This window comes from Corvus moneduloides, chromosome 23 (assembly GCF_009650955.1).
Source record: "Corvus moneduloides isolate bCorMon1 chromosome 23, bCorMon1.pri, whole genome shotgun sequence".
Taxonomy (NCBI): domain Eukaryota; kingdom Metazoa; phylum Chordata; class Aves; order Passeriformes; family Corvidae; genus Corvus; species Corvus moneduloides.
This window is the reverse complement of record NC_045498.1, coordinates 5091424-5117787: the sequence shown is the minus strand read 5'-3', so window position 1 is coordinate 5117787 and position 26364 is coordinate 5091424. Positions and strand designations below refer to the sequence as shown.

General features: G+C 47.2%; 1 protein-coding gene across 3 annotated transcripts in view; it reads right to left on the bottom strand.

Moving 5' to 3' along the window:
• NFYC (nuclear transcription factor Y subunit gamma) overlaps positions 1 to 23369 on the bottom strand; it is a 31181-nt gene extending 7812 nt beyond the window's left edge. The window contains exons 1-5 of one of the 3 annotated variants that reach the window (XM_032132364.1): positions 23284 to 23369; positions 8225 to 8337; positions 4799 to 4870; positions 2925 to 3038; positions 1971 to 2066 (exon numbers count right to left, since the gene is read on the bottom strand). In XM_032132364.1, the coding sequence (XP_031988255.1) occupies positions 1971 to 2066; positions 2925 to 3038; positions 4799 to 4870; positions 8225 to 8329 (387 nt within the window). In that variant the 5' untranslated portion in view covers positions 8330 to 8337; positions 23284 to 23369. Of the gene's footprint in view, positions 1 to 1970; positions 2067 to 2924; positions 3039 to 4798; positions 4871 to 8224; positions 8338 to 18352; positions 18480 to 23283 lie in introns of those variants that run through there. The other 2 variants (XM_032132365.1, XM_032132363.1) reach the window with 2 other exon arrangements.
• Positions 23370 to 26364: the final 2995 nt, after the last annotated feature.

Genomic DNA, 26364 nt, shown 5'->3' with positions numbered 1-26364 from the left:
AACGGCTTTAAATCCAAATCTGCTTCAACTCCCTCCTGTCCCAGCATTTGCCACCTTTTATTTCCAAGCTCCACAGCTGGAGTTCCCAGAGCAACACAACACTGGGATTTCATTCCCAGCTGTTCCAAGAACCAGCACTGCCTTGTCAAACGTGGTAGAGATGAAACACAGATCGTAAATCCAGCCAAAAAAAAAAAAATTCAGGCACAGGCAGCCACTTTCCCACAGGATTTTCCCTGTAAATCCTTAACCTACATTCCTAGGGGACAGCTATTTCTCCATTCAACTTTTCCTGCTGGAAAAAGCATTCCTGGTGTTCCAGCAGTGGTCACAGATGGGTGAGGAACATCTCCCCAGCCTCATTTCCACCCAAAAACTGCCCAGGATTTCCTGGCTGGGGTGGATCAGCAGGACACCTTATCCCAGATGTTGTAACACACCCTCAAAGTGCTCCAGGAATTCCTTGGATTCCAGAACTTGGATGTTCTGTAATCAGAATGTCCCGATGTGAATCAAGCAAGGAGAAGACAGCGGGAATGCTCTCCCTCCCAAACACGGTGCACTGCTAAAAATAGAAAAGTACAGGAATGAGGCACCTCAGGGGAAAAAAAAAAAAAGTGGATTTCCAATGCCAGAATGGAAATTTCAACGATTCCAGCTGAAAAAGAAACTCCAGGTTGCTTTCCCTCATTAAGAAGAGAAGCTGTGGAGGCTGTTTTGTCTTGTAATTAATACCAAACTAATGAATTTTGGATAAATCATGAGGATTTATGTCGATATTTATATTTTATGTCGAGTTCCCAGCACACCTGGGATGCTGATTTTTAACCCCAGCAGCAGCAGGATGGACTCTCCTGGATATTTGGGACATGGAAAAGTGTTTTCTGTATTTTCTACACCTGGAAATCAGGGTGGGAGGTTAAACCCAGCTCAGGGACCATCCCAAAGGAAGAGGTGTGGATCCCCTATTCCCTTCCTTTGGTTGTCACTCCAGGAGCACCACGAGGACACTTCCAGGTGTAAAATAAAGCAGCAGCCTCCAAAATCCAGCTCCAAATGGGAATGCTGCTCTGTACACTCAGAACAGACAGAATTTTCTGTGCTATCCAGGATTTAGAGTGGAATAGGGAAAAAAAAAAATCCATGTCAGAGACAAACTTCCAAGTCAAGACGTTCCAAAGGCTCCCAAATCCACCAGTTTTAAAGGCCAACTTGGATTTTTCCACACTGCAAACCTCCAGAAGTAGCAGAAATGAGTTGTTTTAGCTTTTTTTTTTTTTTTTTTTTTTTTTTCAGGAGCAAGGAGCAGAATTATCCAAACAGGGCCTTGAGGGGAGCCCAGAGTTTTTCTCCACCAGGGGAATTTTAAGGAAAAGGGATGAGGAATCCCTGCAGCGTGCTCAGCTGAGAGCAGCAGCCTGCTGCTGTAAACATCCGACTGAAAGCTCCTTCCAGCACCTTCCAGCTTCCAGTCAAGGATGTTTACAGAGGCATTGACTGCCCCAAAGGATGCAGGAGGGGGATTTTTCAACCCACAAGTCAGAAAATGTAGATAAACACTTTTTTTTTTAAATTAAAATTTTCCCACTGGCACCATTTGGGATCAGAAGTGTTCAGGAGTGAGTTTAGTTTGTTGGTCAGACTTGTGTGGATCTCCAGTCAAGCTCTATTTCCATGAAAACTCTGTGGTTTTTATTTGTATTTATGGGTTTTATTTATGATTTTTATTTTTATTTATGATTTTTTTTTTATTTATGGTTTTTATTTTTATTTATGATTCTTACTCTTTATTGAAGCGTTTAAAAACCTGAAATTTAAGCATTTAAGAACCTGAAAACCACAGTAAATAAAAGAGAGAGGCAAAAACCTCATGCTTAAACTGATTCTGTGTTGTTTTATCACCTCTGTTTTCATCAGAGGCTGAAACTATGCCAAGGAAAGGACAAGAATTCCATAATTTTGTGTCTCACCTGCCTTTTTGGAGGCTTCAGCTCATCCCTGGGGACAATATCGATCAGGAAATCAAACTGGTCAAACTTGGTGATTGCCATGGCGATGTCATTCCTCTGGAACAACAAAGGGAAAAGCATTCCTCAGCTTCAGGAGTGTTTTTTGTCACTGGATAAATAAAGTTAAAGGCGTTTAAAACTGAGGGAAAAAGAGGGCAATGTCTCCTCCAGGTCCCAGGTGGTGGAAATTCAGTTCTGTGCTGAGCAAAACTTCCCAAACGTGCAAGAAAAAAGGTTTTTATCAAATTCAGACTCTTCCAGGGTTAAGGAGCAGCTCTAGCCCAGTTTAATGGATATCAGTGGTGGGTGCCCACCCCTAAATCAGCAGCTCCTGCCCAGGGACAGGAGAGCTGATGTGGGCCCCCATATCTCAATTTTTCCCCTGACCCGAGGGCCTGAATTAATGGTTGTTGTATTTTCCAGTAATTCTGCTCAATTTTTAAGACTAAAAGTGGAAGCCTTCTCTTTGTCTCCATAAAAAGACCCAAAAAAGTTACACTTTACTCTTCAACCATTAAAAAATGACTCTCATCGAGGGCCTCTCAAGCTGCAAGAGCCAACAATCTGTATTTGGTTGTATTTTTGTTTTCACCTCCACCCTTTCATCACCACAAACCAAACCTCTACAAGTTCACATCAGAACTAATGACAACAAAATCAGCCAGAAATTCAACAGCTGCAGCTGCACTGAGTTGTTCCAGCAGGCCACGATGAGCTGAGATGGAGATTTGTGTTTGGGCAGGTTGATTTTAATTAAATTAAGAGAAAAAGCCTTTCAGCTTTGTACTCATGTGCTTTGTACCCAGGTTTGCAGCACAAACCAGGTTCCTGTGTACAAAACAAGCCTTTTGTTATGGAAACAAGGAGTTGGGAAGGGATTTGGGAGCAGCTGGAGGTGGGAAGGAGCTGCTTTACCTGCAGGGTCCTGCGTTTGTTGTCCTCCGTGTGGATCCAGGCTCGCAGGGTCAGCTCGGTGATGAAGATCTGGGCGGCCTTGGCGAACAGCACAGGAGCTTCTGCGCTGATCATCTGCCAAAAAATGAGGTGATTTTGACTTTTACCACTCAATTCTAACAGTGCAAAGAGGAATTTCATCAGGTCAGTAGAAGTTGTGCGGTTAAATGTGAATTTGGAGGAATTTTCACCTCAGGATTTTTCTCAGGTCTGACTGAGCTGAGCTCATGGGAGAAGAGTTCTGAGCATCTAAAATTTGGCTTGAAAGGCTGCTTCCTCCTGGATTAAGGGCATAAAATCATGGAATTGGATCATGGAATGGTTTGGGAAACCACTTTGAGCTGACCTCAAAGCTCAGCTTATTCCAATACCTTGGACACATCCAGGGATGAGGCAGCCACAGCTTCTCTGGGCCACCTGTGCCAGGGCCTCACCACCTTCACAGGGAGGAATTCCTTCCCAATATCCCAATTTCTTCAATTATCCCAAATTTCCTCCTGATTTCTGCCCTCTGTCCATTTGAAACCATGGCACTGGTGAATATTCACCAGCAGCTTCTCCTGGCAGTGCCTTGGAGCGTCCAGAAAAGATTTGGGAATTGACTGGGACACTCTGAGGGCTCATTTTAAACCCAGCCCTTCCTTCACAGCTAAAACACTTCAATAATTTGTAATAAATGTGAAATGGCAAAGGAGTTTTGGAGTAAAGATTGGCCTCACCAAATTATTTTTCCTTAAAAAAAAAAATCTGGCTCCAGTTTTACTCAAATGAAGCAGTTTCATTATCAGCTGCCTTGGCATTAATGCTTATTAATTAACCTTTTAATAGGAATATTGCAGACAGGCCAGAGACTTTTCCTGGTTCTCCACTCTGCCTTAAAATCTCATTTTCCCCTTTATCATCACAAATTTGGCATTTATTTGGTTCAGACATTGAGTTGGGCCCTCAGAGGCCTGGGATGATCCTTTTCCAGGGATTCTGAATAGAGAATTTTCAGGATTTCATTTAAATTAAGGGTTGTCCTCACAGAAGGATGGAGTCACATTGAGGAAAAAAAAAAAATAAAAAAGGACAAACAATTCTCTTTTCCCTCAGGAATTAAGTGACAGTTTTCCAAATAAAAAACCAGGGATGACTGGAGCAGCACAGAGTCAAAAACTGCAGGTGATTCCCTCTTCCTTCTCAGGGATTTTCATCAATTTGTGTGTCCTTGTCATCAAAATCCCAAATACTGGGATCAAATCCAGGTCATCCTCCTAAATTATTGTTTATTTTTCGATAAGAAACTAAAAGAAGTGGCACAAATTTAAGTGATGTCAATCTACTGGGATCAAACCCATGTTATCCACCTGAATTATTGCTTAGTTGTCCATAAAAAAGTGCAGTAAGGGGCACAAAAATCACTCTAAATCTTTGTGAGAGTAGAGAAAAACACAGAGGGAACTTGAGAAAAGACAGTTAAGCCCTAGGGAAAACAGGAAACAGCCAGAATTATTTTTGTATTTATTATACCCTTAAAGTGGGATTTATCACAAGAAAACAAAATTGCAAAAACCTTCATCAAAATTCCAAATGTTTCTGCTTTCCCAGCTCGGTTTAATTACACAAGGCCAGGGAATTTTGTTAAAAAACGCTTTAAAAATAATAAAAATAACAAGAAGAACACTGAATTTCAAGGAATTATAGGTAAAATATCCAGGAAAAGGATCATAAATATTCCAGGTAAAAATCCTGAATGATAAAAAATAAGTATGAAATAAATAATAACTATAAAATATATTTATATTTTAACATACATTAAATAAATAAGAAATAATATATTAAATCCTGAATACCTTCACATCTTCATCCAGCTTCATGATCTTCTTAATCCGAGCCAAGGGCAGCTCCTGAACTCTGAAGTCTTTCTGCAGAGAGATTTGAGAGACTTTTTACTGGTATTTAACTGAAAATAAAGGTAAAAAACTTAAAACAGGTCTGTGTTTTCTAGAATTGAGCTGGCTAAAATCAAATTTATTCTCTTTCAGGTGTGGCAGCTCTTCCTGAGGGCTGGGAATTCTCCTTTTTGTATTTTTTACTGATGTAATTCTTCTGTCAGACACTTACATTCATTATTTCACTTCCGAGCTGAAGTTTTCCTGAAGGACAGAATGTTTCTGCTGTCACACATTTATCCATCTATTTATATTTGAAACAACTAATTCAATTATGCTTCCTGGGCCTCAGAAACCATTGGAATTTACAAAAAAATCACAGGAGAACATGAAGGCAAACAAGAGCTGGATGAAATCCTGCCTTTATTTGGACTTCTCTGTTGCCAAATCCCAATTTCGGTGTTAAAAACCTTGCAAGAACCTGGTTCAAAAGACCAGTTTTATGTTTTTAGGTGGATTTTTCCCCGTTTTCCAGTCAGGAATGGTGATTTAGGAGCCTGGATCATCCTGCCCTGAGACATCACTGAGCCCAAATTTGCACCCACGCATTCCCTGGAGAGAATTCCTGGGCTCAGGAAACCACCAAGAGGCTTCTCCCTTCCCTGAAGAGAAAAAGTGGAATTAAAATAAATAAATCAATCCAGTGTATTTCTGCCAGGAATCTTTCTTAAAAAAAGGAGAAAGGCTGAGGCTACATCCCACTGCATCAGGAATGCAGAATTCCTACTCACAAAAGACTTCTAACAAAAAAATAAAAAATCTTCCCTTCTTAACAAAAAATGTCATAGGAAAATAATGGGGAAGTCATTTCTCCAGGGGAAAAAAAAAGCACTGCAGGATGTGTTAGGGAAACAAAAGAGGGAGAAAACGCTGAAAATGCTGGTTTTTATTCGAAATTTCTGTGCTGTGTTTCTTTCCTGCAAAGAAAAATGTGCGTGGCCCAGCCAGCATTTCAGCAGGGGCATTTTATTTAATTAACATCCAGCACATTTATATAAATTTATATATATTTATATATATTTATATACATTGTTTTTTATATATATATATAAAATTAAAAGGCATTTTTGTGCCTCATTCTGCAGAGAAACCTGAGTGTGTTGCTCCTGCTGCAAATCAGAATTAATTTGTTGTGGGGCTGTCCTATCCTGATGGAGAATGTGGAGTTTTGAAGGATTTTGGGCAATAAAAGGGCTGGGCCATGCCCTTAAACACACACCATGTTCAGGGACCACCACATAAACAACTGAAGGGGTTGCCAGGACACGGAAAAATAACCTAAAGGGGTTTTTTTTGTTGTTATTCTTGGTTTTTTGCTATTTTTTCCCCTCAGCTCTTTCCTTTTTAAAGGGCCTCGTGAACTTCGAGTATCACAGAAAGCTGAGGGGAAAATTTTTAATTTGCACCACTTAAGTTTTAATACCAACTTTTACGAAGTCTGAGGAGACACAAACAGGTAAAATAATATTAAAATCTTTAGATTTAGAGAAAAAAAAATCAGGAAAATTCCACCTCCTTTTTTCCTTTAAGGCAGCCAGGCCGCGTCCCATAAATCAGAAGGAGCAGCACGGTGGGGAAGGGAGGCAGGAGCAGCACTGGCCCCCACCCAGCAGGAAAAGCTTCAGACACCAATTCCTCATCTTTTCTTTTCTCCAAATTAGGCCTCGCTGTCTCCACAGGCCTCTTGTGGAGCTGAAATGCTGAACTCAGCCTAGGCCTGGTTCTTATTTCTCCGGGATTGCGCTGCATCCTTCCCTTCTTTAAACACAATTTGTTCTTGTTGGTTTTTTTCCCCTGAATTTTAGCCACCAAAAAAAAGCACAAAACCAGGCAGAAATAGCCTCAAAAATCAGGGGACCAACACAGTTTTCACTCCCTGCTCTGCCACTTTTACACCCACATCCACGGGAGCAATTTCAAGAATAAAGAGAATAAATTCCAGGATTTGACTGCACAGCGCTGGGATGTTTTCCTGTTATCCCTCTTCCTTCCCTGCCCTCAGCTCCATTTCCAATGACTCCTGAGCTTGCAAAGCAATAAATAGATCCCACTGACAGTTAAAAATTAAGCTGCCCATACTTGATAAGCTGCATAATAAACCCCTTTCATGTGGAGATGAAACTCCAGCTCCCGAACACAAGAATTCGCCGTGCTGAAAGAGGAAAGTAATTAATTCTGGTTATGCATACAAATTTCTACATCTGTTTCTTTAATCAACTATCTGCACACAGGCTGCAAAAAGCAGCTTATCTTGGGCCTGGTGGATTGGGGGGTTTTTACTTTGAAGAGCCTGGCTTGGACTGGAGCTCTTTTGTTTTCAGCTGCATTAAAAGCACCAGGAGAGTGATTTTGGGCCCGTTGGATCACAGGAATCCATCAATCTCTCTTCAAAAGTCATTTTTATTACGTGCCCTTGTTCCCACACCTCTTGTGGGGATGGAAGGAAATAGAAGCTGCTTAGTCCAGTTGTTATTCTCAGCCTAGATGGGATTTTTTTTAATCAAACGTCTTTAATTTAATAAAGTACCTGATAACGACACACTTGGCATTTGAGTGAGTTCAGCACTTCAGGGTTGTCCACGGAGGTGGTTCTGGACTAGGGCAGGAGCCTAAACTCAAAAGTTCATTCAAAAAATTGGAATTAACAGGGAATTTAGGGAGGAGGGAAGAGACTAAACCGTATTTTGTCAGTAAAAACTCGGTGTGGACAAGGGTTCCCTCACGTTTATAATTCAGAATATGAACAGCAGCACAATGGGAGGTTTATCCTCAAATCCCTCAATCTTCTGGCACCTAAAGCAGCCTCTGGCATCTCCTCTTACACCTGTAGCTGGTTTAGAATCCCATCTCTTTTCCCCAAGAGGAATTTCCCTGAAATTCCCTAGGATGCAGCCACCTAGAGCCTGTTAAAAGAACCTTTAAATCACCTTTGGGGTGTTGTTTTAGCCCAGAAGGAGCTCCAGAGAGGTGAACTCCCCAGCCCTGGAATGTTCCAGGCCTGGCTGGACAGGGCTTGGAGCAAGCTGGGATAGTGGAAGGTGCAACAGAGATGATCCTTAAGATCTTTTCCAAGCTAAACCATTCCATGATTTTATGACTCTGCTACAATTCCATTCGTATCTCCAGTTTTTGGGAGATCCCCCATGGCTGGGGGATTATTGATCACTTCCTAAACCACCTTATCCCATATCAACACCCAATTTCCCGGATCCTGGAGCAGGAACACATTCAAGCCGAGCTTGATTTTGACGGGAATTTTTGGGAATGGTTTTTTGGGAATGACAGGAATGGTTTTCTGGGAATACACCAATCCCTGGGGACACTCACCACGGTGAGGTTGCGGATCTCCTCCATGACCCGTGGCCAGAAGGACTGGAGGCTCTGCTGGGCATCGCTGTTCCCGGCCGTGCCAAAGCCGCCGTCCGTGGACATCCTGGGAGCTGGGAGAGGAAAAAAACAGGAATGAGCGAGGAGGGAGAGCGGGATTAAAGGCAGGAAAACAGGGAATGGCTTCAAGTTGATGGGTTTAGATTAAAGATTGGGAAGAAATTCCTTCCTGTGAGGGGCTGGGATGGATTTCCCAGAGAAGCTGTGGCTGACTCATCCCTGGAAGTGTCCAAGGCCAGGTTGGAGCACCGTGGGATAGGGGAAGGAATGGGATGATCCTTAATGTCCCTCCCACCTAAACCATTCTGTGATTCCATGTCCCAGGAATCCAGGAAAGGACTAATCCCTCAGAAGAAATGCCAGCCCAGGTCTCGCAGTCTCTGGAGTTGGTTTTTTTAAATTAAATTTATTTTTCCATAGAAAAAGTACAATAAACATTTCCTTCTGTGCCTGTTTGACACTAAAGTGTCACTTTTTGTGGCTTTCCAGCAGTTTTCAAATTCCTCTTTTCCTCGGGTAGCATCAACAGGAGGAATTAGCAGTCTGTACAATGCAGGATACCAAAAGCAGGAAGATTTAAATTCCCAATCTTTTGATTGAAGCCGTTTTCCAAAGCCCCACGGCCATGATTTAGCCTTGGGTGTTACAAATCTGCTCATTTATTCCAGAGGGTGTCCGTGCATCCAGGGAGATTGGGATCCCTGCAAACAGCTTTAGCGTCCGGAGAAGGAATAAGGTGAAAACGAAGGGAAAACAACTGGGATCAGCCTCTCCCTATATCCAGGTGAGGAGGGATGAGGAGGTTGGGACACGCAGCACTCACTGACCTCACCCTTGGTGGCCCAGTGACATTTTCCAGGTCCGGTTCAGCTCCCAGCTGACACCAATTTTCCCCCTCAATAAATCCCTGGATCGAGCTGTACCTTTGGGACAAGGAATTCTAATTCCAGTTAATATTAACACCAAGCTGGACACACAACTTGGGAATCCCTGGGAATACCAGGACCAGCCTTTCTGGCTTCCTCTGTGACAGGAGCATGTGGCTCCAGCAGAATTCCCAACCCTGGAAGGACTGGGAAGAAGACACAGCCCAAAAGGATGGAACTTGGTGCTTTCCAGGTGCTGGGAGCAGCTTGGGAATTCTGGGATGGCCACCAGAACATCAAACACCCGGAGCAGCTCCAAAATATCCAGGAATGACACAGATCCCATGGATGGAAAACAAATCTCTGTCTCTCCCACCACAGGATGGATTTTCCACAGGGAAGGATCTCCAGGATATTTGTGTGTCTTTTTTCCTTTACACGGTGATGCATGAGCAGATTCCCCTCTGGAAACAGGCACAGGAATCAGCCAGGAATTCCCAAACCTACTGCAGCCAGGAATTCCAAAATCCACTATTCCAAAGCAAGGAGGATCCCTAAAATGGCACTAAGGGGTCATGCCAGACAATCCTGCAGCCCACACTTCCCAAGGAATACTTGGAATGGTTCTATTTTAATTCCACACTTCCCAAGGAAGACAGGGAATGGTTCTGTTTTAATTCCACATTTCCCAAGGAAAACTTAGAATGGTCCTATTTTAATTCCACACTTTTCCAAGGAAGACAGGGAACAGTTGTATTTTAATTCCACACTTCCCAAGGAAGACAGGGAATGGTTCTGTTTTAATTCCACATTTCCCAAGGAACACTTGGAATGGTTCTGTTTTAATTCCACACTTCCCAAGGAATACCTGGAATGGTCCTATTTTAATTCCACACTTCCCAAGGAATACTTGGAATGGTTCTATTTTAATTCCACATTTCCCAAGGAACACTTGGAATGGTTCTGTTTTAATTCCACACTTTTCCAAGGAAGACAGGGAACAGTTGTATTTTAATTCCAGCAACCTGGGCGTGGGAAGTGCCAGAGGGAATCTGACAAGGAAAAAAAGGTCAGGGAATTGTATTTTCAGTCTCAGAGCAAGACAGGAAGAACTCCAGGTGAAGGAACCTCTGGAATTCAGTGACTGACACATTTCTTGCTGACTCTTCCACAATTATTTGCATGAGAATAGAACCTGCCCACAAACTGAGATATTTCAAGTATTTATAAGAAAATCACAGATAAAAATTATTCTAATGAGGGTTTAATTGGCATTTGGATCTCCCCCACCTCCATCAGCATTGTCAAAAAATAGTTTTGGGATAAAAAATCCAATCCTTGGGAGCTGTTTTGGCCTGGGAATATTTCGATATTCCTGACACTGGAATTTGGTGCGAGAGGAAATGCGATTCCTCTTGGATACAAGGAACATCACTTCTAAAAAATAGAAATGATTTGCATTTCTCCCATTTAAATACTGCACTGGAACATAACACTGCCCAGAATCCCAGGAAAACAACAGGTTAAAAATGAAACGAAAAAAGGGAATGGAAGAAAGAGGAAGAGAATTTCACCAGCACTGAATTTCTTGCATTAAATTCTGCCTCTGGATATAATTAAATATGCAGATTTCAGGATTTCAGAAATGGTTTACTCTGGTCATCTATAATATTAAAAAAAAAAAAAAAATCCTATTTTTAAGTTAAACAAAAGATTTCAGAACAATGGGACAATTCCTGCTTTCCGTGGCTGTTCAGAATCATTTTATGATAAATTGAGTAAAAGTAAAAACAGAGGCAGCAACAGGCTGGAAAACCTACAGAATAAAATCACTATAAACCCCAAAATCCAAGGTTCAAAGTGCTCAGAACGCTACAGGGATTTCTCCCAATTAAAATATGGATATGGGAATGGTTTGGAGGTGCTGAAGAAGATTGGGAGGAAAGGGAAAAACCCCAAACTGCGACACAAAGCTCCAGAGCTGGCTCTGAGAGAGAAACCTCGCTAAGGACCCATTCCTGGGCAATTAGGGGAATTCCTTCTCCTCCTTTAAAACTCATCCCAGGATTAGAGCCAGCAAAAAACTCACTTGGGATGAGATGAGCTCAGCAGGGCCAGAGGAATCCTTGGATTTCGTACCTGTGCCTAAACCTGGGTGGGTTTTTCATCTGGGAAGTTTTATGGGGGAATTTTCCAGCTTCACTCTGTTCCATCCATCCCAATTTCCTTCCTCAGGATCCCTGAGCTCACCCAACGAAGGCTCCCAAGAGCAAAGTGGCTCCTCCAACCTCAAATTCTGCTGGAAAACAGGGAAAGGCTGGAGCCAAGCCAGGGGGGATTCAGGTTGGATTTAGGGAAAGGTTCTTCCTCCAGAGGGTGCTGGGCACTGCCCAGGCTCCCCAGGGAATGGGAACATTCCCAAGGCTGCCAGAGCTCCAGGAATGTTTGGACAGCGCTGCCAGGGATGCCCAGGGTGGGGCTGGACTGGATGATCCTTGTGGATCCTTCCAGCTCAGGATATTCCAGGTGTGCTGGGATGAGCTGAGCCATCCCAAATCCAGGCTGGGAGATGCTCCTGCAGGAGAATCCCAATGAGGAGGCTCACGGACACAGCTCTGAGGGAGACACCCCTTCCCAAAAAACCAACCCCACCCAGCAAGGAATGAGGGAAGAGCTTTCCCAGAGAGCTGCCCCTGGATTCCTCGAAGTGTCCAAGGCCAGCTTGGATGGAGCTTGGAGCAACCTGGGATAGTGGAAAGTGTCCCTGGGGGTGGAATCCCCTTTGATCCAAACCATCCTGGGATCCTGTAACACCAGGGAAAGCTGGGATTCACCTGCAACCCATCCACACAGCCTGGGATATTTCCAGGCAGGAAAACATTTTGTCTTTCCAGACTGAGGGGAAAAAGAAAAGCCAGGAAAAGCTGAGGCCTCGCTGCCTGAGGTGAATCCAGAGCAGATTCCCAGGAATATCCCAGCAGTTTTTCTGCTCACCAGAGCGCAACGCCTCTGACAAACATTAAAATTCCCAAATCCTGCGGCAGCTGACAAAACCTGGAAGAGCTTCACTTCATGGGAGAGCAAAGGCAACGTGAAGAACCTCTGGTGCCTCTGGATGGGGGGTTTTGGGGGGGTTATTTTTGAACAAATGCTGCTTCCTGCTCTTTTCTGGGCACCCTGGGAAGGGGGAAGCAGCCAAACCCCTTGGAAAATCGGCCACTTCAGCTCCTGGAAAACACAACCTACGGGAAAATGGCAAATAAACCCAAAATCTCCAAGCCTGCAATTCCAGCCTGAGCAGTATCCAGACTTTTTGCCTGGAAAAACAGCAGGAGCAGCCCACCAGATCCATGTTAGAGCTGCATTCCCAGGCATCCAAGCGAGGTAGGAATGGGAATAACGTCCCCATCCACAATTTTTGCCGGCTTTTAAACCATTCCCAAATTCCCCTTGAGTTAGAAATCAACCAAAGAGGCTGGAGGGCAGCTCCAAATGAAATTTACCCAAATATTCCAATTTACCCAAATATTCCCAACAGGGAATGCCAGAGGGAAGGAATGAGCCTCAGGGAAGAAGGAGGAACTCAGCAGCATCCCACAGATCCTGGTAGGATCAGAAATTCCACACAAAACAGCCACATCCCCACGATTATGGGGAAAATCCCATTTTTTTTTTTTTCCCACAGAAGAAGCAGCACATTCCATGCAAGGATCCTAAAAAATGGTTCAACCTGAAACACAATGAAAACTTCAAAGAAATGAGGCACAAACCCCAAAAGTTTTGCCTCGACATCCTTAAATGATGGCTACAAATAAGGATAAACCACAAATATTTCTGGAAAAAAATCCACCCCCCCAACCTCATCCAGATCCTACCACGTGACAAATAGAGATTTAACAACTCCACATAGACAGGGTTTAAAAAGCTCCCAATCCTCCAAAAAAATTCCCATAAAACTCTTCCAAAGTGGTTTTACAACAGCCACTATCCCACAAAACTCCCAAGTTAATTATTAGGAAAAAAAAAAAGGGGGAATTTCTTTGCTTCTTTCCTCCTTTTCTGTGTTTTAAAGATGAAATTTTAAATAAAAGCCAACAGCAAAACACCCAAAAAACCCCCAAAGAATAAAAAAACAGCCCCCAAAGTGAGTATTTAATTCAATATTATTCATGGAATAACAGCTCATTCATTTCCACGACACTTCCAAACAACCTGGAGGCTGCTGGAGACACAAAGTGCCAGAAATTGAGAGGTTTTTAGCTTTAATTTTTTAATTTTGAGGGTTTTTAGTGGCTTTGGGAGGCAGCAGCAGCAGTGGGAAAAGATTTAATTGTGTTGGAGATCAATGGTTTCTCCTTCCACCTCAATATCCGGGCTCGAATAGGTAAAATTATTAAATTTAAAAGGATTTAGATAGAGCCACTCTGGCACCACAGATTTCTTTTTTGCTGAACAAATCTTACCATGGAGCTCTAAAAAATTCCGATTTTTGCAGATTCCACTGCAGCAGCTGGAAAAGAATCCCAGGATTTGGCCCTGCTGGAGTGAAAGGGAAGCCTCGGGTTGTGGCATGCAGGGAGCTGGGATTACAACACACGAGGCTTTGGCTCCTGATGTTTTGAAGGATTCCACGGGAAAATCCTGGGAATGGGGCTTGCCAAACCCATCCCAAGGAGCACCAACATCCACAAGGATTCATCCCAGTCTGGTGTGTCCCAGGAAAGGCTCTGCCTGGAAAATATTCCCTGGAAAAGCGCTGGGGGAACAGATTTATACAGTGGGGGTTTGGGATCGGCTTTGGATAAACCCAATCCACAAATCATGGAATGGTTTGGGTGGGAAAGAGAACTTAAATCCCATCCTGTTCCAGCCCTGCCATGGGCAAGGACATTTTCCCTATCCCACTGCTCCAGCCTGGCCTTGGACACTTCCAGGGAACTGGGGGGCAGCCACAGCTTCCCTGGGAGCTTCCCTGGGAATTCCATCCCAGCCCCTCCCCACCCTCACAATTCTTCAAGAATTCCTTCCCCAAATCCCATCTATCCCTGCCCTCTGCCAGTGGGAATCCATTCCCCCCCTTACCCTGTCCCCTCATCCCTTATCCCAAATCCTTCTCCGGCTTCCAAAGTTGTCAGAATAAAAAGGAAGCAGGAGAACTTCACAAATGAAACCGAATTAAGCACTGAACCCAGAGCACCACTGTAATTATTGAAACATCAAAGCTTCCAGCATTATGGACGGGCAAGAAATGAAAAATAAACAAATAAATAAATGAAACCAATCAGAATTATTACAGCTTTTTCAAGTTTAACACTGATTTATTTATCCAAAGAAGATTCTATAAAATGAGGTTATAAAATCCAACGCAGAGCTGGGGAAAGGGGATGGACACAAACTCAGGGGGAGGCTGAGAAAACCAGAAAACCTTCTCTTTTTAAACATTTTCAAGCAAGTTTTTAAACATTTTCAAACCAAATTTTAAGAAGTTGAAAGGTGATTGCAAGAATTAAATGCTGCACTGGGTGACCCAGGGAGGATCTCGGGGGTTTAGGTAAAGGAAGAGGCTGCAAATCAGAGTTTAAGGTGTGTTAATCTTGGAAAAATAACCACCTGACCACTCCAGGTGCCTCCCAGCCACTTTTCCTAGGAATATTTAGGATGATTCCACCTTCAAACTCCGTAAATCCTCCACCACATTCCCTCTGCTTCCATCCTCTGACTGAACCAGCCCCAAACTGGGCGAGAGGGATCTGGATCCCAACTTCCAACTCTTTATCCCAGGGAAATTTTGGGTCAAATAAATGATTTTAAGGGGCTGCAGGGCTCTATATATTTATATAAATTCACTTATTTCTGGACCTATTGATAGAGAAATATCTATTTATTTCTATTATTCTAGATAATATTTAATATTCCTATTACTGTCTTCATTCAATTTGATAAATTAAATCATCAAATGGCACCTCCCCGAAGTTAAAATTAATTATTTTCATAGAGACCACCTCAAGTTTTTCCCTCCTGCTTAAACCAAGCCCAACCTGAAGTGCTAAACTTTTTTTTTTCTTTTTTTTTTTCCTGTTTTCTTTTGTTTTTTATTGAAATAAAAATGCTTTGGTGTTATAAAGATGCAAATTTCCTCACTTCTGGGTCACCTTCATGGCGTGGAAAGGGAAAAGTCCCGCTCTGATTTGAGCAGGAAGTGACCAAATAAACAGAAACCACAAGAAAATGCCCTCAGGGAAACGTCAGCATTTGGAAAACCTTTGGGTTTTGGGAACAACTCCCCAAAAAATCTCCTTTTTGAACTCCTAGGATGCTTTGGAGACATCCTGAAGTTTGTTCTTGCTGTCAGTGCCTTTTGTTGTGGTTTTTAACCCTCTGAAATAGCAGGGAAATTATTCTTGATCATAATGAAAGAGTTTCACTAATTAAAGAGCTTTAAAATTCTAAATAATTCATGACTTCAGGTTCCAAAAAAAATCACCCGATTTAATTCATTTACAACACAAGAAGCCCTGAAATGAAGAAACCACCTCATGAGGCAACGTAATTAAAATACAGATGTCACCCCCATTATATAAACACAAGATATTAACCTGATTAAATGAAATAAAACCCAAATTCAGTGGCTGGAAAGGTGACCTCGTGTAGGCACCCAAAGCCCTCCCATGCTCACTGAGCAATGTCCCCTCCTCAAAATTGTCCCCAACACCTTCACTGCTTTATTTGGTGGAAAAAACAAGGGTGGAGAAGTCAGTGAAATAAAAATAAAGCCTGAAGTTCCAGGTTAAAATCTTAGGAGGAAGTCAAAAAATAAAATTCACAGGAAAAAACCTCCTGGAAAAAGCAAACTCCTGGAAAATCAAAGGTAGAAAATCCATCTTCTGGACAATAAAAGTAGGAAATCAAACTCTTAGAGAATGAAGCTAAAAAAAAAACTCCTAGAGAGCAAAACTAAAAAAATGAAATTTATACAGAGAATAAAGCGAAAAAACGAAATTTATATAGAGAATAAAGCAAAAACAACCAAACTTATATAGAGATTAAAGCTAAAAAATGAAATTTATATCGAGAATAAAGGTAAAAAATGAAATTTATACAGAGAATAAAGCTAAAAAATGAAATTTATATACAGAATAAAGGTAAAAAAAGAAATTTATATAGAGAATAAAACTAAAAAATCAAACTTATATAGAGAATAAAGCTAAAAAAAGGAATTTATATAGAGAGTAAAGCTAAAAAATCAAACTTATATAGAGAATAAAGCTAAAAAATGAAATTTATAGATAATAAAGCTAAAAAAAAATTTATATAGAGAATAAAGCTAAAAAAGTAGAAAACCAAACTTATATAGAGAATAAAGCTAAAAAAATGACATTTATACAGAGAATAAAGCTAAAAAATCAAACTTATATAGAGAATAAAGCTAAAAAATTGAAATTAATATAGAGAATAAAGCTAAAAAATTGACATTTATATAAAGAATAAAGCTAAAAAATCAAACTCCTAGAGAACAAAACAAAACAAAAAAAATCAAGCTTCTAGGGAATAAAACTTCTAGAAAACAACAACAAAAAAAATCCCTGGAGATCTCTGGAGCAGAGGGGACACCCAAACTTCACTCCTTAAAATGGGACCTTCCTACCCCTCCAATTCTGGGAGGAGGGGAAAAAAAACCCCTCAGGAACTGGAATAATTTGTTAATAAATCCATTTCCAGATTTCCCAGGCTCTTCCTGCTGCTCTTGACCTAGAAAGATCAAGCAGCACCTACTCTTCCCCAACCTCCTGCAAGCTGAAGCAATAAAAATTTGCCAAATATTGGGTGTAACCAAGATTTCTGCAGGATTTTTCTTCTCATTTATAGGAGCTGCAGATTGCCCTCGTGTCCTGCCAACACTAAAAAGCTGGATATACCCTAATTTCAAGGGAAATTATATTTAAATATCTCATTTTTTGCTCCATGATGCTGACAATGGCCTTCATCCTCACAGCACATCTCCCAATGCTGGCCCACAGCCTGCTCCAGAAGTTCTTCTAACATTCCCTAATTATTAAGAGGTGCCTTTTGGGGATGTTTCTCCTCCTGCTCCCTCCTCACACCAAAACTGTGACAACGCCAAAAAGTTGAAGAACCCCAAGACAAAGCGACGGGAGGCTTCATTTGTAATTAAAACGCCCCAAATAACACCGGGAACGAAGCTCAAACCCAAGGAAATCCTGACAGGAGGCAAAGCTCAGGTTCAAGGGCCTGGACCCGTGTTCCACAACCCTTACAAGAAGAACTCGTACAATCTAATTATCCTTAATTTTCCAACACAGCGCTTTTAAGGTCAACAATCAGCGATCGGAAAAGGGGGGAAAAAATGATGTTTTTTCACCCTGACAGGGAAAGGACGGGGAAAAGCATCTCGGAGGAGCAGGAATCTCCGCGATGTGCTCGCCGAAACCCAACTTTCATTCTAATCTCCCAACTATTCCCCGTGTCCTTGATGCCCTCGGCCACCGCGAGCAGCTCCATTTTTCCCCCCCTTTTTTTTCTCTTCTCTCTTTCTCTCTCTCCTTTTTTTTTTTTTTTTTTTTTTTTTCGGTCCAAAGTGCCGCAAACAAACTTTGTCCTTCAGAGTGGCGGCTCGGAGCGCTGGGATTTCAAGGTCACTCGTGCAGGCCCCGCTCCAAGTTGGGCTGCGGCGGCGGAGCGCGGCCGGCCGGGGCTCGGGGGGCCCCGCGGAGCCCTCAGCCCCCGCCGGGCCGCCAACCCCTGCTGCCCCCGCGGCTCCCGTGACCTTCGGCGCTGAGTTCCCGAGAAAAGCGACAACAAAGGGCTGCCAGCACACGGCGGGAGTTTGGGGGTGTCGCGGCTCCGCTGTCTCCCCTCCCGGCCCCGCGGGGCGCATCGCGGCCAGGCCGAGGGCACCGGGGGAGCTCCCGCCGTGCTCGGGGCACCCCGGGGTGGGGGCGCCGCTGCTTTGTCCACCCCATCACTGCCCTCACGCCGTTACCGGCGCTGGGGGTGGCTCGGCGGGGAGCCCCGGGTAGCACCGGGGGTTCAACCCCAAACCCCGAGGCGAGCACCTCCCGGCGCGCTACCTCCCTCCCACTCCGCACCGAGACACACGAGCATCCCCCGCCGCCGCGGCCTGTCCCCGGCGCCCGGGCCGCCCTCCCCCGCCGCCACCGCAGCAGCAGCGCCCCGGACTCACCGCCGGCCGTGCCCGCGGCCGGGGGTTCCCCGCCATGGCTTTGTCTTTGAGTGACCCCGGGAGCCGCGAGGGCCCCCCCGGGCCGGGCCGTGCCCGCGGCCCCTTTAACGGCGGCGGCCCCGCGCGCCCCGCTGCGCGCGCCCGGCCCGCCCCGCGCCCGCGCCCATTGGCTGCGCGCCCCGCGGCCGCGCTCTCCCATTGGCTGCGCGCCCCGCGGCCCCGCGCTCCCATTGGTCGGCGCCGCGGCGCAGCCTCGCCGGCCGCTTCCTGCTTTAAAGTTACCTTGAGCGGCGGCCGCAGGGGTCAGGCAAGCCCCGCCCACCAGCCCCGCCCCGATTGGCCGCCTCGCCTCCTATTCAAACGCCTGAGGAGGCTGGCGGGAGCGGCCGCTGATTGGCCCGCGCGCCTGTCAATCACGGCGGTTCCCGCCACACCTTCCCGGCGGGGCGCGGGGCCGCACGTGCGCGCGGCGCGGCGGGAGCGCGCGCGGCGGGATCCCGGAATTCCAGAATTTTTGGGACCTTTGGAGATCACCCAGTCCAAGCCCACTGCCAAGGCAGGGTCACCTGCAGCAGGTGACACAGGGACACCTGTGTCCAGCCTCCGGAGAGGCAGCGTTCCAGGGCTCCGCCACCCTCGTGGAATGAAGTTCTTCCTCAGGGTGAGGAGGAACTCGTTGTATTTTAATTTATGGCCACTGCTCCTCGTCCCGTCCCTGAGCAGAGCCTGGCACCATCCTCTGACACCCCTTGGGGACATTTTATGGATTCACGGGATCCCCTCTCAGCCTTGCCTTCTCCAGGCCCAGCTCCCGCTGTCTCTCCCCATGAGGGAGATGCTCCAGACCCCAAACCACCTCTGTGGCCTCTGCCCGACCCTCTCCAGCAGCTCCTTGCCTTGTCCTGAGTATCCCAGAACTGGACACCCTGCTGGCCACAGTCCTAGTGGGAACAGGCACATTCCCTGTGGGCCAGTATCCCTGAGATCCACCAGGACCAGCGACATGGATCCCACAGCCCTCCCACGTGTCCGCACAGACCGACAAACAACCCATAGGATGAAGAAAAAGAAAACAGACAGGCGGCTTTTCCAACTGCCTGGCACAGCCCCCGAGCCCTGGGCAGGATGGATCCCACCAAAATTCCCGGCAGGAAGCGCAGGTGGAGGGTTCACCTCCATCACCAATCACTGCCCGTCAGTTTTAACCCCCCAGCCTCACTTTGCCCCCTCCAGCACCGCTTTGGGAGCCCTTGGATAGGATGGGAACTTTGGGAATGCTGTGGTTAAAGAACGGGAATGGCCACAATAAAAAAGTTGTCGAAACCAGGTGGTATTTTAACCTCTGAACACACAAATCCCACACCCCACAATCCATCCCCCGATGGATTTCGAGCTGCGATTCCAAGATAAAATTTCCTGCTTGGAAATAACGTGCTGACAGGATTATCCAGCGGGAAAAAATATTAGGAAGCATAGCCAAGGCTTGACTAGCCCGGCAGATTAAATCAGTTTGAATCAGATAAGGAGGAGAAATTAATTTAAAAACAGATCTTCCTGGTGATTTGGGGAATAGAATTGGTTAAAACATGGCCTTAAAAATAAATAAATACACTGTGTTCTCTTCCTGTGGCATTCCTGAGATAAAAACCAGAGCCTGGAAGCTGCGGAATTCTGACTATTGGAGGCATGTGAGGTACTTTGGGTGGTATGAAAAACAAAGCCGGCACCTTTCCTTCGGAGCAGAGGAATGCCTTGCTGGAATTCTGCGATTCCGGAATTCCAAGGGGTTCTGACTGACCAAATGCGTTCCCTTGTGCCTTGTCACATCCCAAGGGAGCTAGAGCTGCTCTCCTGTGCTTGGGAATGATGGGAAGAGCCACAGGAATGACCTACAGGAACAGCTGATGCTCACAGGGTGTTTAATAATTCCTCATGACAATAAAAACTGGTTCATTTTGGGAAGCCCTGCAGTAAAGGGTTGATTTGTGGAAAAAACCCCACTAAATTAATTTGGGAAGCCCTAAAGGGTTTATTTCGATCATTGCAGCTGTTCTTGCTCTGAAATCACAGAGGGTTTAGATGGGATATTGGGAAGGAGTTCTTTCCTGGGAGGGTGGGGAGGGGATGGAATGGAATTCCCAGAGAAGCTGTGGCTGTCCCTGGATCCCTGGAAGTGCCCAAGCCCAGGTTGGAGGGGCTTGGAGCAACCTGGGATAGTGGGAGCTGTCCCTGCCTGTGGAATTGGGTGGGACTGGATGGGCTTTAAGGTCCCTCCCAACCCAAACCATTCCATGAAGTACAAAGTTACTGGGAAAACAGCGGGAGAAGGGAACATTCTGAACCCTGCAACTGTCACCTGAGGCACTTCTAGGAATCTCTCGCTGCCCGTGATTCCCGTGTGGCAGGAGAATGGGCTTGGACAAACAGGATTTATCTTGATTGAGCACAAATAACGAGGGACAGACTGGCCAGGCAGGAAAAATGACCGGCTCAAGGTCACTGGCCAAGCGCAGCCACCGGAGAACCGGCGGGATCACACCTATTCCTGCTTGGAATGAGCTGCTCAGTGCTGCCAGGGCTCCTGCTGGATCACAGGATCATGGAATATCCTGAGCTGGAAGGATCCACAGGGATCCTGTGATCATCCCAGCTCCTGGCCCTGCACAGACACCCCACCAATCCCACCCTGGGCATCCCTCAGAGGAAAAGGACCTCAGGGTCCTTTTCCTGATATCCAAGCTGGCCTTGGACACTTCGAGGAATCCAGGGGCAGCTCTCTGGGAAAGCTCTTCCCTCACCCCTTGCTGGGTGGGGTTGGTTTTTTGGGAAGGGGTGTCTCCCTCAGAGCTGTGTCCGTGAGCCTCCTCATTGGGATTCTCCTGCAGGAGCATCTCCCAGCCTGGATTTGGGATGGCTCAGCTCATCCCAGCACACCTGGAATATCCTGAGCTGGAAGGATCCACAAGGATCATCCAAGTCCAGCCCCACCCTGGGCATCCCTGGCAGCGCTGTCCAAACATTCCTGGAGTTCTGGCAGCCTTGGGAACGTTCCCATTCCCTGGGGAGCCTGGGCAGTGCCCAGCACCCTCTGGAGGAAGAACCTTTCCCTAAATCCAACCTGAATCCCCCCTGGCCCAGCTCCAGCCTTTCCCTGGGGTCCTGTCCCTGGTTACGCCAGAGCCAGGTGTGCCATTGTTGTCACCACGATGCCCAACAGCACCTGGGCCCAGGTGAGCTGAGGCTGTCACAGAGCACGAGGACAAAGAGAGCCAGCAGGAACAGCCCAGGCCAAAACCAGAACCTCACTTAAGGAAAAACCTAAGGAAAGGCACAGGATGTTGCCCAGGAAGTTTGACGGCCCAGGAGGTCTGGTTTGTAGGGCTGGAGGAAAAGGTAATGAGCTCATGGGCTTTGAATTGTCCATGCTCAGACAGCAATGGTGACAGGGATGGTTTCTTCCCAAATACATGGAAAATATTCCACTCACCAACACAAATGGCTCAGAATGACTCTGAAGAGTCCCATTCCAGAAGCAGCCAGTGCTACTGTTCCTTCTTCTGTGAGCAATCTGGAATCTGCCAGAACTCCAGGTTCTGGAGGTGGCCCTGGGCCACAGCTCAGCCACCCCAAAGCTGTCCTGTCACCCCTCAAACACCTGCACAAGGAACCCACCTGAAGGAAATCCCACCCAGCCCTAAAGAATTCCCGGTTATCCAGGCCACACCCACACTGCTGGCAGTGCATTGTGATTTATCAGGTACCTGGGGGCATTGCTCTAATTCCCTCAGATCAGGAGAAAGCAGGATTTAGGGAGACCAAAGGTGTTCTCACAGCTCTTGCTGCTTTTTGAGCACAGATTAAACAACCCCTAAAATAATACCAGAAACCCACGGCTGCCCTGCCATAGTCCTGCCCCTCTTCCTGCCAAATGTGCGAGCCTGAAGCTTCTCAAGGCTTGGATGGCAAAAATCCCACAGACTGGTAAAACTGAATCATAGAATCATGGAATGACACAACGGTAAGGGTTGGAAGAGATCTTAAAGTATCATCCAGCGCCACCCCCTGCCATGAGCAGGGACACCTTCCACTATCCCAGGCTGCTCCAAGCCCTGTCCAACCTGGCCTTGGATACTTCCAGGGATGGGGCAGCCACAGCTTCTCTGGGCAATCTCTTCCAGCCCCTCCCCACCCTCATAGGGAAGAATTTCTTCCGAAAATCAAATCTAAACCTAAACACGCGAGCTCCTCTCTACCCCCTCCCACTCCTTTCTCATACAAGTCAGGATCACAACCTGCCTTGGAATCACAGAACCAGGAATGGTTTAGGTGAAAGAGACCTTAAAGCTCATCCCACTCCACCCCTGCCATGAGCAGGGACACTTTCCACTAAACCACATTGCTCAAGGCCTTATCCAGCCTGGCCTTGAACACTTCCAGGGATGAAACACTACAGTACATCCCGTGTGGCGGCGCGGCAGATCCCACCCGCCGCCAGCCCGGGAAAGCACCGGGAGGCCTCACCGCGCCGGCAGTGAGGCAGCGCGTTCCCTGGGCGCTGCCAGCCCCGAATCCCGGGTCTCAGGCCGGGGGTCTCAGCCCGGGGGTCCCAGCCCGGGGGTCTCGGGCTCCGCCAGCCCCGGGCCCGCCCCGACTCCGCCGCCGCCCCCCCCACCCCGCGCCCGCGCGGGACAACGGTCCGCTCGCTGTCCTCTCCCCGGTCCGCGCCTCGCCAGCCAATCAGCGCCCGCCTCTCCGCGCCCGCCTCCCCCGCGCGGGCCAATCAGCGCGCGCGCCGCGGCCCGGCCAATCGCAGCGCAGCCGTTGGTGCGGGGGGGCCGCACCGACCCCTCGGGCCGCCCCCGCCCCGCGCCCCCTCACGGGCCGCCGCCGCCGCCGCCGCCTCCCCCCCGCCGCGCTCCCCACGCACTCACCGGGGCGGCCGGCACCGCGACCTCCGCCTGCTCCGCCCGGTGCCCGCGCTGCCTCCGGCGCGGCCGGCGGGAGGCGGGGGGGAAGGGGGGCGGCCGGAGCGGAGTGAGCGCCGAGCGGCCGAGAAACAAGATGGCGGCGGGGCCGTGAGGCGGCGGGGCGGAGGCTCCGCCCTTTTTTGTCCCCCCCTCCCCTCCCCGGGCTGGGCCGCGGCGGCGCGCGCGGGCGCGTGACCCGGCGGGGGTCTCGCGAGATTTGCCGGGGGGCGGAAGTGGGCGGGGCTGATGGCGGGCGGAGGGACCGGGATGGGCCGGGATGGATCGGGACAAACCGGGACAAACCGGGAGGGAGCTCGGTGGCCGCCGAGCCTTGAGGGGCAGCCAGACCCTTGCTCTGGTACTGATCTGCCCTGTTCTAACCTCCCGCGGGTCCAAGGCGTTAGGCGTGGTGTGGGCAGCCTTCCAGTGTTTTTCCTGCTTTATTAAAAAAAAAAGCAGGAATGCTGGGATGTTTTCCAAGCTTGTTTGCTTCTCTGTGGAGTATCCTTGCGATAAATTGGGTGGTAGATAAATCCATTAGAGATGTTGGATAAAGATGCTTTGGGTATGATGAGTTGCAGTGATTTGGCATTTTCTGGGAATTTTTTAATAGGAGTTCGTTTGGAATGGAATTTAAATACATCCAGAGTTCCTGAGCTGACTCACTCTCAGAGTCCCATTATGTAGCTCAACTATATCTGCCCACAAAAGAAGAACAGGAACTGTTTTACATATCTGGGAGACCACAGAGTTCTGATTGTTCACAGTGCGGGAGAAAAATGTTCCCGAAATCAACTTAAATAGATAAAGGAATTAAAGATCCTTTTTCTCTCTGAGTGGAGACTCGAGGCAGCTGACAATCAGAACAAAACCCAAAACCAACCACACAGGGAGGGGAAGCAAAGGAGATTTTTCTGTGGGCCAGGGGAAGACTTAACACCTGCAGAAAGTGGAAATTCCCCTCGAATCCATCAGTTCTGGAAGGACATCCAGTGGGAATGATGAGCAAAATTAATGAGGGGATCTGTATTTTTCATGGGAAGTGGATTTTTATTCCTTTCAAGCTTCTCCTCGAAGCCACACAGGGCTGGAGCTGCTGCCTCCTCGTCTGGGAACTGCCACCTCCTTTCCCACAGGGATCCCATCCCAAAGATCCTCCAGGACCCTGCTGGTGGAGTGATCCCTTCCCTCTGTGCCAGCTCCACCCTGTGGATCCCCACAATTCCATGGAGGAACCTGAGGACTTCACTCCCAGCCCTGGATGGATGTGACAGCACGTTGTTATCCATGGTAGGAGTCTCAGGGATCTCTGGAATTCTTCCTTAACGGATTAATTATATCAATTAGCAGTAAAAAAGCAATATTCTATTCAATTTCTTTTGTTTGTTTTTAATGCATTTCCAACAGAATTTTGCTGCCTTTCTGCAGCTCCGCTGCACCAGGATATCCCTGGCAGTGCCATCCCAGGGATCATCCAGGGACACTTCCAGCCTGCCTGAGCTGCTCCCTCAGCACAGGAGGATTTTTCTGCTGCCATCCTGGACCCGGCTCAATCCAAAGTCTGTGCCCTGCTCCTGCCAGCTCTCCCAATTCCCAGCCACTGCTTCCCTCACTCCAGGACATGGCAACACTGAGGGGTGACTCACGCTGCCTCAGGATTTTTCCCATGAAAAATTCCCATGAAAAAATTCCCTTTTCCTTAGGAATGACTGCATTTTTGCCTCCTCATTGTCCTTCTGGTGCCCCAATTTGCAGCCTGGCAGGTTTCTCTTTCTTTTTTTTTTTTTTTTTAATAGAGTTTTTAATATCATTGTTCAGGATATAAAAATAAATCCCTTGAAATATTGTTTGGGATGAGAAAGGAAAGTCGGATCCCACGGGGCTGCTGCTCTTCCAGTCACCCTTCCCAAAATTGGTGGCTGGCTCTGCCCTGCCAGAGGACAAAATCCCATTCCCTGCAGGCACAGGGATTTGGGATCTGTGCTTTCTGTGGAAGAAATGTAGGAAATGGGACAAATTTCTGTGTCCTCCGTGGGTTGGGAGCTCGGCTGCCCCGGAGGCTCCGTGCTGGCGCTGGAGTGGGAAATGTCTTGCAGCAAATTCCTGCAGTTTTATTGGAAGTCTTGCGACTGAGGGCACTTGCAAGGCAGCCAAGAGAAATAAAAGTCGGGATCATGGAGTGGTTTGGGTTGGAAGGACATTAAGGATCATCCAGTTCCATCCCTGCTTCCCACTATCCCAGGTTGCTCCAACCTGGAATTGAACACTTCCAAGGATGGAAGCTCCCAAGCTGCTCTGGGAAATCCATTCCCCACCCTCATGGCTGCTCCACTTTGGGGTTGGTTTTTCTTTAATTCCTGAATTTTTGAGCCATTTCCTTCTGTTTCAGCAGCTAGGCCGACAATCCATCCCCACAATTCCCTGGAAAACGCCTCATTTATTAATTAATTACCCTGCACCGATGCTGCTGCCAGGCCCAGCTGTCTGAGCACCCAGCTTGGATCCAGGGATTTCTGGACAATCCCCCCCTTGCTCCTCCTCCTCCTCCTCCTCCTCCTCCTCCCCCCCCGGATCCTTTTGTGCAGCTCCCTTTCCTCCCCACCTGCTCCCTTCTCCACCAGCAATGGATCCATTGTCTGGAGCTGCTCAGCTTTTCCCACAGGGATTGCAGCTCCCTGTCAGCCTGCCCGGAACGTGGAGGAGCCAAGGAAAACAAGAAACAGGGGGGGTGGAAAAAAAAAAGGGAAGGAGAAAGTGCTTTTCCACTCGGAATTCGGGGGTGCCTCGGGGAGTTTGGACTCGTCCAGCACCTTCCACCTGCTCATCCCATCCCTCCCACGCTTCCCACTGCACCCCAGGCCTGGATTTGGGAGCCACGGATTCGTTTGGCACCAAGGAAAATCAGCTCAGAGCAGCCTGGCCCTTCCCAGCTCAGCCCCCGCCATCCCCTGGGATTCCCATTCCAGCAGGACTCTGGATTTATCCCAAACAAGCTGTTGCTTTGGGGCAATAATCCACAGGCACGGGAAAACCTGGATATAAATT